The sequence below is a fragment of the Tupaia chinensis genome, unplaced genomic scaffold (assembly GCF_000334495.1).
Source record: "Tupaia chinensis unplaced genomic scaffold, TupChi_1.0 Scaffold000661_1, whole genome shotgun sequence".
Taxonomy (NCBI): Eukaryota; Metazoa; Chordata; class Mammalia; order Scandentia; family Tupaiidae; genus Tupaia; species Tupaia belangeri.
In genome coordinates this window covers 1,733,161-1,745,089 of record NW_006160183.1, presented here as the reverse complement: position 1 = coordinate 1,745,089, position 11,929 = coordinate 1,733,161, and the positions used below count along the sequence as shown (strand labels likewise).

General features: G+C 43.8%; 1 protein-coding gene across 1 annotated transcript in view; it reads left to right on the top strand.

Moving 5' to 3' along the window:
- The first annotated feature begins 372 nt into the window (after positions 1-372).
- Positions 373-11,929, top strand: part of PRKCE (protein kinase C epsilon) — a 582,018-nt gene continuing 570,461 nt past the window's right edge. Inside the window, exon 1 of the mRNA XM_006159896.3 lies at positions 373-720. Coding sequence (XP_006159958.1) covers positions 373-720 — 348 coding nt within the window. The remainder of the gene's footprint in view (positions 721-11,929) is intronic.

The following is an 11,929-nucleotide window of genomic DNA, read 5'->3' as shown; positions in this document are numbered from 1 at the left end:
GCCCCAGACCCGGAGAACCAGCGAGGCGGCGAGGTAGCCCCAGCGGCTTGCAGCGGAGCCGATAGACAGCTTGCCTCCTCCTCGTCTGGAGGTGCGGTTGGTGGCAGTGAGGGAGAGACTTACTCCAAACACGGACGTCCTCCAGCTCTCTCCCCCCCGCCTCGTTTTCCGTTAGGAACCGGGCGAGGAAATCCATGCACTCGCTGAGAATTGCCTTCTCCAGGGCGCAACGCCACAAGGTGTAGGGAGTGTGCGGGGTGGGGCGAGAGGACCTAGGTCTCCTCGTGGCTCTGGGCGCCCCGCGCCGCCTGTTCTTCATCCCTGCCCTCGGGGCGGACGGAGTGACCCCGGCCCCCACTCCCCGCCCCGACCATGGTAGTGTTCAATGGGCTTCTTAAGATCAAAATCTGCGAGGCCGTGAGCTTGAAGCCCACAGCCTGGTCGCTGCGCCATGCGGTGGGTCCCCGGCCGCAGACTTTCCTTCTCGACCCCTACATCGCCCTCAATGTGGACGACTCGCGTATCGGCCAGACAGCCACCAAGCAGAAGACCAACAGTCCGGCCTGGCACGACGAGTTCGTCACCGACGTGTGCAACGGGCGCAAGATCGAGCTGGCAGTCTTTCACGATGCCCCCATCGGCTACGATGACTTTGTGGCCAACTGCACCATCCAGTTCGAGGAGCTGCTGCAGAACGGGAGCCGCCACTTCGAAGACTGGGTGAGTCCTGTGCCTCAGTGTCCAGGAACCCAGCTGTGGGGTAGGGACGGGGGAGTGGGGCACAGGTAGACTCGCTGGCCTTGGCATTGATTGTGGGGCACGGGGACCTTATCGCTGTCCAGGGTGTTATGTGTGCATCTAAGCCTCAGTTTCCTTGGGAAGGCACTTTTACTTTGGAGTGGAGAGAAATAGCCATTGGGGCCAGGAAGATGAGTCTTTGAAAAAGGGTAAGGCCCTCTGCTTACCCTTTCCCCTCCAGATGGCAGGTGTTGGAAGGCGCTTGCAAAGTGGGAGAGCCCCAGGGCTTCTAGTGCTGAAGGTTGGTGGAGGCCATGGTGCCTTTTGCAGGCACATGGTGGACTGTGTGTGATTGTGTGTGGGTGGGTCCCTTGGTCCGTGGAAAGGCACGTGGAGCCTTAAACTGAAGGCTCTCTAGCGTCCTGGCTTTGTCCTGCGTAGCCAAGCAAGGAGTTGCTCTACTTTTCCCTCCGGAGGAAGCTTGCTTGTTTCTATTCTCCTCTTAGGAGGTTAGCTCATCTTCTGACATACAAAAAGAAAAATGTGTTCTCCAGGATGGTCCCTCTAGGGCCCCAGAAACATCACTATGGCTTGTTTGGCCTAATTCATTGCTATCCATCCAGAATGAGTGTTGTATTCAACATTATGCTTGTTGGTAATCGGAAGTCAGTGCTTTCAGTCTTAAGTTATATTGTTTGCTTATTTTGATTGTCAAGATAATGTGTAATGAAATGCTATTTCTAAGTCTGAGATTGAATTGTTAATCAATTACATTGCCCAAAAAAAGTAGGGACTTGGGACCAGCAGTTAGAGTAATGGCTATGTTGCTGGACTCCCATGTAGTCGACCGCGGCTTGAGTCCCGGACCTAGTGGCTTAAACTCACGCCGAGCGCGTGTGCGTGCGTGCCCAAGATCCCGAGAGGAGAATGGAGGAGAAGGGATTCGGCGTGCCCCCCCCCGGGGGGGGGGGATTTCCTGCTTTCTGTCTCTCTGTCTCTCTCTGTCTGTCTGGTGTGGGCCCGCGCCCTATAGCAAAAACCTCTCAAAAAAAAAAAAAAAAGGAGGGATTTGAAAATAGGCCTTGTCGGGAACCAGCAGTTAGCGTAATGGCTATGTCGCTGGACTCCCACGTAGTTGACTGCGGTTCGTGTCCCGGACCCGGTGGCTTAAAACTCACGCCGGGCGCGTGTGCGTGCATGCCCAAGATCCCGAGAGGAGAATGGAGGAGAAGGGATTGCGGCGTGACCATCCCCCCTGGGGGGTGATTTCTCGCTTTCTGTCTCTATGTCTCTCTCTGTCTGTCTGGTGAGCGCACGCGCCCTACAGTGAAAATCTCTCCAAAAAAAAAAAAAAAGAAAAAAAAAAGAAAATAGGCCTTGTCAATGTACTATAGGCCAAATGCAGTCAACCTTGGCACTTGGACAAGCAGAGAGAAACAAGCTTGTTTTTAGCTCTTCTTGGGGGGATGGTGTTAAATTGACAAGTGGATTTTAGTATTTTCAGCTTCATTACATATTTCCACCAAAAGCAAGAGAAAGTATGTTTTCAGGGTTCTTCTGTCCACACAGAAAGAGAGATATCTGAACCTCATGAAGAGTTGTGGAAAACTCACCTTCTATTGAAAAACATAACTTTCTGAATGTTCTAGGAGCCAGAGGTTTCCTATGAATCACCTTAGGAGATCACCTAACATATTTTTTCAAGGGCCTGAAGTTTTAGGGGAAAATAGGAAAAAGCCTGTTCTTTTTATGCCCATGGCTGTGATGTAGTCTGCTTGAAACCATGGTTACGGGACTTGCAGGGAAGCACCAACAAGCCACACCAATGCAACCCTAGGAGATTTGTGACTTCCACTTTGGGAAGCAGGCAAACCTTTATGGCATCCCCAAGAAATCAGTGCTAATCCATTCCATTTCACAGATGCCTTTCATCTCTGCCTTCCTCCCTCCCTTTGCCAGGGTTCTCACTCCTTCCCCAGTTCCTTTTCACACATGGCATTTAGTCCTTTTCCTTGTGTAAGCAGTGTGTGTCTGAGGGGGAGCTGAAGGGATAACTAATTTCAGAGCTAGACCTTGACAGTAAAAACCTGTGACTTTGAAGTTGTTTTTGAACATAAAGAGGATGAAAAAAATCTTGACTGTGTAGTGGAAAGATGGGACCTTCTGCAGTACATGCATATGAGGAAGTTGGACAGTGGGAAAGAGAGAAGAGAGGACAAATGCCAGGTCTCTGGTGATGCTTTGCAGGGGCCCACCTCATACTCTGGGTGCTTCGAGGCGCCTCCGCCACCCTTTGACATTTCTAGTGAAGCGTGCAATGGGAACTACCTGCCTGGTTATCATTCTCCAATGTTCTCAAATTCATGCAGGACTTGGCCTTAGACCAGATCATCTAGTGCACAGGCAAGGACATTGAGTTCCAGAGATGTTAGGTACCTAAGGTTACATGACAAGTGAAGGTGGGTTGGAAATGGGGCCCTTATCTCCTATAGCCCACTGCTTGCCCAGTGGGGAACAGAGTCTATTTGACCTCCTAATCTGTTCTCCATGTAGGTTCATGTTTGTGACCCTGACATTTTTTTATTATGTATAACTTAAAGTACTTTCAAAATAATGATCTCTTTGTCTTATAGCAAGTGTGAATTAGGTATGACAGGTATTAGACAGATTAAAAACTTGAGCAATCATACAGTGTTGCAGTGGTAAAATGTGACTCTCTTCTAGACTGATCCACGTGGAAGGTTCCAGGGCTTCTGGAGAACTCTTTGAGTGCTCTGGGCATATGTGTGTGCCTTTCATCTGGGACTGGCTGAGGGTGGGAGTGGATCATGACATCAGGACCTTGTTGGGGTGCTGTTTTTCTCTCGTTCTCTCTCTCACTCTCTTTTCTCATAGAAAAAATAAAAAATAAACTAAAAAAAAGTCTGAGATCAGAAGAGCCTTAAGGATGCATCCTATAGGATGCATCAAGTAGTGTAGCTGGTTTTGACTACGTCCCTGGTGGTGTTTTCACTGAGGATGCTGTGGCCCCTGCTGTTCCTCCAGACTAGAGATGAGGGTGTATCTGCAGAAGTGATTGGCTATTGGAAACAGACAAGTTGGAAACAGACTGACTAAGGTCTTGCCCATTTCCATTAGCTAGAGTACACCCACAGAATCACCTTGGGGTAGAATTTCCTGGATTCAGGCTATTAGTCTCCTTACCTGACAAGAATGGAGAGACACTTTTTTTTTTTTTTTTCCAGAAGTGGCTAAGAAATCTTGCTTGAAGTAAGGCCAGATCATGAACTAGCTGGGTCTCTTGTTGCGCAGAACATTTGATTCAACTGCATTTTGAATTCACATGTATTCATAGAGTTTCTGTTTTGTGCTTAGATCCACACCTGCAATGCTAAGGGAAGCTTAATATTGTAGGTAGTTCAGAGGTAAAAGGGCTCCCATTTCACAAGGTAGATATGCATAGATATTTAAGTAGCAGTAAGTTTCCTAATGGGTAGTACCCTAAGTGTGATAAAATAATTTAAAAAGGGGATGTGCTAGGACTGCTGCAAGAATCCAGGAAGGTTCCTGGAAGAAGGCATGAAGTGGGCATGAAACTGCTCTGAAAGAGGCATCTGCAGAGGGGACTGTTCCAGGCCTAGATGGCTAGAATCAAGGCAGAAAATGCTTGTGGTTAGGTGTGGAGAAAGGATAAAGAGGGTTGAAACTCGGGGGACCTGTCAGAAAGGACCGGGCAGGACAAGCTTTCCCAAATTGAAGACTTTTTATCTGAGTACCATCTATGCTACTATTTACTTAATATTCTAAATTACTGATTCTTTCATTTTCCATTTGGTCTTTTCTTAAGCCCTGTTATTCATGAAATCACAGGATTAGATATAGTAGTTATAATTGTTCTTTATGCACATTAAAATAGACATGGCTGTAAAATAAAAAGAAAAGCAGTTTATCCTGGATACCTCTTAACATCATTGGTGATGCGGGACCATGCTTTTGAAACACTGGAGGAGAAAGTTTAGAAAACTAAGGTGGATGCTAGAATATTTAAAAGCTTTGATAATGATTCTCCAGATAATGAGAGACATTTTCAGTTGTGATGACAAAGGGTGTTGCTTTAGAGAAAGCTTATCACAAAGGGAAGGGAAGATTTTGCTTTTGCTTGAAGCAGAATCCATTGTAACACTATTACTCTCACTTGGTTTTTCTAAGAATTAGATAATACCACTACTCAGTCTTTGGTGTGCATAAGAATCATGCCAAAAGGGGAGGGTGTTAAAAATATAGAGACTCTGGTCCTACATTGAGAACTTTTTTTGTGTGGTTTGGGTTAAGTGCTAGGAGTCTGCATTCTGGTCACTATTCTGACCAGAGCACACTTGCTTTGAGAAATATTGGACTAGAATAGAAATTGCAGGCAGGAAAGAGCTTCAGATAACTAATGAGTCAAGCTTTCAAACATAGAAATGTAGCAGAACTTTGTAATTCCTTTTTAAAAAATTTTAAAGAAATTTTGGCCAGAGCTCACAGGGGAGAGGGAGAGAGAGAGAGAGAGAGACCGACCGGATGGAGAAAGCAAGCCTCAATGGGGAATGGTAATGCTGCAGTCCCTTCTCCTCCATCTAACCCATCTCTCAGGATTTTTGGCACACACATACATATGGCCAGTGTGTTTCTCAAGCTGTGGAGGCTGGGTCTAGAAGTGAGGGGTCGGCCATTTTGGATTTGACTGTCTTAACCACCAGGCCATGCAGGGATCCTGCCCAGAACTTTGTAATTCTTAAAGCAAGATTTATAAGGACAGTTCTGTGAATTGTAAGTGTTGGGATTCATGTTAGAACCAAAGGCTGAATACTGGATAGAGTGACATTTACATTTAGGACAAGAATTGAGGAGAATGCTTTGAGGATTGCTTGCAACTTACAATTGGCTGGCCTGGTTCCCACTCTGGAATTTGTTCTACCTTCACCTCAGTAGTCTGTATTACTGAACTCGGTTCTAACTTTGTTCTATACTACTCTGTCTGAAGACACCTTTGGTCTTTGTCACTACTTTGCTTTATTCCATAGCAGAAGTGATCATAATACAATAGTAAAGACAGAAAGTAATCCTTTGAACTTCTGGAGCAATGGTCCTCAGAGAGGCCAGGGCATAGCTCTAGAGCTGAACTGCTTGGGTTTGGATCCCATCTCTACCACTTATCTCTTCCGTGGTTTTGAGTGAAGGACTAACCTCTGTATTTCTGTTTCTCCCTCTATGAAAAGTGGGTGTTAGTAAATGTATATCCCTATAAATGAAGTAGTGTTGTTGGGGGGATTAAATGAGTTAATACATATAGAGGGCATAGACAAATGCCTAGCTCTTTTTTTTTGGAGAGGTTTTCGCTATAGGGCGCATGTGCTCGCCAGACAGACAGACAGAGAGAGACAGAGAGACAGAAAGCGAGAAATCACCCCCCAGGTGGGATGGTCATGCCGCAATCCCTTCTCCTCCATTCTCTTCTCGGGATCTTGGGCATGCACACACATGCGCCCGGCGTGAGTTTTAAGCCACCGGGTCCAGGACTCAAACTGTGGTCGACTACATGGGAGTCCAGCGACATAGCCATTATGCTAACTGCTGGTCCCGACAAATGCCTGGCTCTTAATGAGTGTTCAAAAAATGATTAACTACAACAGTTATCATTATCATAACCCCTAAGTTAGCATGGAGCTTTCCTTAGAGAAAATTCTTTACCAAGTTGTTAATTTTATAGGCTCCAGAGAAGCCAGTTTATCATAGTCTCCAAAATAGTTCTCTTCAGTCTGGTGGACTCAGTTGGCAAGGAATAGAATACTAGAAGTGTTCCTATTTTATATTTCCAAAGTAGCCCATTGGCAGGGTTTCACAAAATTATTGTTCCCCTACTGACCCTGGGAGACAGGCCTGCGCCTGTTAAGAGAGGTTCTGTCCTAGGCTGCATCTACTTTGGCTCCTCAGAATCACTTGGGGAGACTTTTCTGGTGTAAATGCCGGGGCACAGTCCCTCACTGTTCTGATTCTGATGCCTTGGGTGGACACTTGCTGTGGTTAAATAGGGCCCCTGCTGAGTTGCCTAGTGATGGTGGCCTGACCAAAATCTGATGAACATTGCCCAGAGGCATATTTCTTTCCTTTTTTTAAAAAAAAAATTTTATTTAACTTTATTTTTTATGTATGTATGTATGTATGTATTTTAATTTGACCAGAGAGGAATGGGAGGTAGGGGAAAGGGAGAGACAGAGAGACAGAGAGAGAGAGAGAGAGAGAGAGAGAGAGAGAGAAAGTGAGAAAGGAAGTCGCCAGGTACAGGACTCAAACTGCTATCAGCCATGTGGGAGTCCAGCCCCTTTCATCCCCAAACCCCCTGCTGGACCCCCCCCCCCAAAGGCATATTTCTATCTTCAGGACATTTTCAGGAAAGTCTTAGAATATCTCTGAAAATTTTCATTATCATTTAAACAGAGTGACGTGGGAAGGGTCTACAAAGGGTGTGTGAAAGAGTTGGGGATGTACATGCCTCCTTCCTGTATACCTACAACCTGAATTCATCCCTAGAAGCCGAAGGCCCATGGAGCTCCCTTTTCTGTACTCCTATAATATTTGCCAACTAATTTAATATTCCTCCCCTTGGTACAAAGATGATTACTTAATAACTGCTCTAAGGGTTACTTCTTAGCCCAATACTATCACAGTCTCTTGGCATTGAGGCCCTAGAATTAAGGACTAAGAAAGTTAGCCTCTAGCCTCATGGATGATCATACTTTGCTCTATTTCTCTTTCTCAGTGTCTTAACTAACAGCAGATCTAGTGAATATTTGAGACCTTCAGTTCCCTAGCTCTTTGGAGGATCCATTCCCGGAATCAGTGAGTTAAAACTGTAGGATGTCTCTGCCACTCATTGGTTGTTAACTTTGGGCATATGACTTAGACTCTTTAAGCCTGTTTCTTCATCTGTAAAATGGGAGTAGACAAGGTCTTACCTTTTAGGTTGCTATAACAATGAAAAAACTGACTCTATGTAAAGCTTTTAGCTAGAGGTCTAGCTATAACTCATTTTAGCAATTGTATTAATATTTTAAGAGGTATGTGTGTAAGTTCTTGTTTTAGAGTCTTATATCAGAACGTGTGGCCCAGTTAAAAGGTACTTTTGTCCTTCATTTGTGAACATATCTATATGAAAATTCTTCATAGTCTAAAAGTAAAGGGACTAGCAGTTAGCGTAATGGCTATGTTGCTGGACTCCCATGTAGTTGACTGCGGTTCATGTCCTGGACCCGGTGGCTTAAAACTCACGCCGGCACATGTGCATGCATGCCCAAGATCCTGAGAGGAGAACAGAGAAGGGATTGCGGCGTGGCCATCCCCCCTGGGGGGTGATTTCTTGCTTTCTGTCTCTCTGTCTCTGTCTGTCTGGTGAGCGCACGTGCCCTATAGCAAAAACCTCTCAAAAAAAAATTGCCTTTTGAAAATAATAGAATTACTTGAAATGAGATTATTTTGGAAAGTCTATGAGTTGTGGCCATTAGAGACAAAGGTTAATGATTTATTGAAGCATGTAAGTGGTTGGAAATAAAGATATTTGAGAATTGGTGTTTTGGTTTCACTGTACAATTTCAGGGATTTAAATACATGTTCAATGCTGTTGACTCTTAATTCCTAATTCTAGTCCATAGTGCCCTTGGACTCTAGAATTCAACATATGGGACTACTTTGTTGTTATCACCATTTGATTGTGTAAAGGGCACTTCGAACTCAATCTATCCAATATTGCATGTCTAATTAACCCTCTAAATCTAAGCTAGTATTCCCTAGCTCAAAAAAACTGCGACTTCATCCATCCATTTGCCCCGGGCATAAACTGTGAGGCACCATCCTGATGCTTCTCATTCTCATTCTCATGTGCCACATATCCAACCCATTAGTAACATCTATTGCTTCTGCCATCAAAATATATCCCAAATCTGATTATTTTCTATACCTCTAGTAACACTGCTCTTGCCCAAGTCACTATCATTTCACATTTAGATGATTTCAATAGCCTCCTATTTGGTCACGCCTTGCCCGGATTTAGACCTTCTCACTCAGCTCATAAATCCCTCAGGGTAAAAACCCAAGTACTTGCCATCATCTACAAGACCAACACAATCAGGCTTCCTGCTGTGAGCTTTCTGAACCGTCCCTACTACTCTTCTCCTTGTTCATCCCTCACCAGCCACGATGGTCCACTTGACACCCCTCAACATACCATGATTTTGCCTCAGTCTTTATACTTCCTTTATCATTTCATCTTCCTAGAACGTTTCTTCTCTGATACCCTCATGGCTCAAGTCTTTGCTCAAATGGTATACCTTTCCTGTTTTATTTTTGCCCCTTAACCCTCTTTCTCTGTCTTTTCTTAGAAAGTTTATTTCTTTTATGAGAGACAGAAAGATAGAGAGAGAGGGACCTCTGTAATGCCTTATCACATCACAGTCTCCTTCCCTGAGCCCTTTAGTTCGTCAGGATCTTGGGTGTGTTGATTTAGGATCCAGACCTTTGGTCAGTTAGCCATGTGACTTCCAGCGTTGTAGTTCAGTACACTATTGCTGGTGCCACTGAGGCTGGGCTCTCTTTACCTTTTATTTCTATCTTATACACTATATGTTTTTCTTATTTATATTTATTGTATATCTCTAACACAAACATATAGGATCTATAAAAGTAGAGGTTTTTGTTCACTGTTGTATTCTTGGCACTCAAAATAGTGCCTGACACATTGTTGAATGGATAAATTCATTTAAACAAATGTGTGTTTCCCTAGCACCTCCTGAGGTCTAGTTAGATACTGAGGGCTTGGTAAAATAAAAGTTTTGTATGACATAGTACCTGTCTTTGATGACTATGAACTCTAGATAGGAAGATCAAGATGGTAAGCAATTGAGTGAATTTCCTAAACAATCCTTCTGAACAAATGCAAGAAGGAAGGAGAAAAAGATAATGTATTTCATAACAATCTGTGGAAGCCCTGAAAATGTCCTTATGAGAGAATGCTTTATTATTTCCATATGGTAGTTTGTATCATATTGAAGAATCTCTACTAAGTCTGAAGTTTCTGAAAGTCAAAAATTTGTGTATTCTCTGGGTGCCCAGGGTCCATGCAAGGTGTTGCGGTAGGGGGAGAAGAGAAAGGCCCGCTTGTCCCCCATGCACGGACTTTAAAATCAAGTTTAAATTCTCATCAGGGCTTTAGATACAAAACTCTTTATAGTTGGCAGCAAGAAGAAATGAAATTTTAAATTCTAGTGCCTGAACTCACAGATCTTATTGAAGCATATGCAATCAAAGATTCTAGAAATTTCTCTTAGGCTAAAAGAACTCCAGAGCAGTCCTGCAGTATTTTACATAAATAAAAGCTGCACTTGGCAAAACATTATATTTCTAAGTTCCGCTGGGTATGTATGGGCTTGTTAAGTAATTACAACCTATTATAATGCTAATCAGCAAGGCTGCACCTGTTTGAAATTTAGTTTTCTGGCAGAAACCCTGTGAAGTGGCCAAAAGTCTGTGCTGTGCTGGGAGAACACGGAGGACAGGAACATACTGTTGTCATTGTAATTCACCTACATGTAAACAAAATTGAAACTCCAGAGGGAATAGGATTGAACTTCACAGTACTGTGCCTGGGAGGAAGAGGAGAAATACAAGTCCATCACCAAACCCAAGTGCTGAAATAAGGATCTTTTTTCTACTTCACCTTGAAGTCTCAGACAGGTAGTTTTAAGGTAGAAAGTCACCTTTCTTTGCCAGCAAGAAGTAAAATCAGTAATCTCCTGACCTCAAGAGGTAAATAAGACTAAAAGTACAATCAGGCTCAAGAAGCTTTTAGAAAAATCATGGTGTGCTAATCTACAATTATTATTTCTTTTCTTTTTTTTTTTTTCTTTCTTTTTTTTTTGAGATGTTTTTGCTATAGGGCGTGTGCGCTCACCAGAAAGACAGAGAGAGAAAAAAAGACAGAAAGCGAGAAATCACCCCCCAGGGGGGATGGATGACCACACCGCAATCCCTTCTCCTCCATTCTCCTCTCGGAATCTTGGGCACATGCACACACACATCCGGCATGAGTTTAAGTCATCGGGTCTGGAACTCGAACCACAGCTGGCTACATGGGAGTCCAGCGACATAGCCATTATGCTAACTGCTGGTCCCTGAATCTGTAATTATTGAAGGAAAAAAGTCTTTAATTTTGCCCTCTGTCTTTCTTGAATAGATTAACTTGTTTATTCACATGATAACATCTCCTGGTGCCAGTCTTCTTTCTCCAGGCAGAGGTAAGCATCTTGTGAGCAGGAAATATTTTTCCTCTTCTCTACCCCTGGTTTTCCAGTCGGAGAATGAGCCACTTAGACAATCCATGTTAAACTTATTTATTTATCAGTTAGTTGAATGAAAGCTTGCTTCTACAGGGTCTGTCTTGTAGAAGCTCAAATAGGTAGCATTCTTTAATCAGACTAATTTAGATTGCGCTCCTAGAAGTTCATCATCTGGGGACCAGCAGTTAGCGTAATGGCTATGTTGCTGGACTCCCATGTAGTCAACCGTGGTTCGTATCCCGGACCCGGTGGCTTAAACTCACGCCGGGCGCATGTGCGTGTGTGCCCAAGATCTCGAGAGGAGAATGGAGGAGAAGGGATTGCGGTGTGATCATCCCCCCTGGGGAGTGATTTCTTGCTTTCGGTCTCTCTCTCTGTCTATCTGGCAAGCGCATGCTCCCTATAGCAAAAACCTCTACAGTAAATAAATAAATAAATAAATAAAAATAAAAAAAAAAGAAGTTCGTCATCTGATACAGTGCTGAGTAGGAAGATGGTGAGACCCATGAAAGATTCTAAGTAGTGGACAGAGTGATGTGTTCTCATTGTTCCAGCCTTCCTTTCATCTATTTAGCAAGTATTTGCTGAATACCAATATGCCAGACACCATGCCAGGAGCTGGTTCTCCTCTCATAGAGCATATAGTCTAGTAAAAGATACAATATTAATTAAGGAGTAACATAAATATGCTGGTATTTATTGATGGGAGGTCAGGTGGCTCCTATTAATCAGTGGTGTTGAACTTCAGGTTCCATATCTGTAAAATCAGGGGTCTTTCCTATGCTCAACATAATACTTGATTTTATATATATATATACATA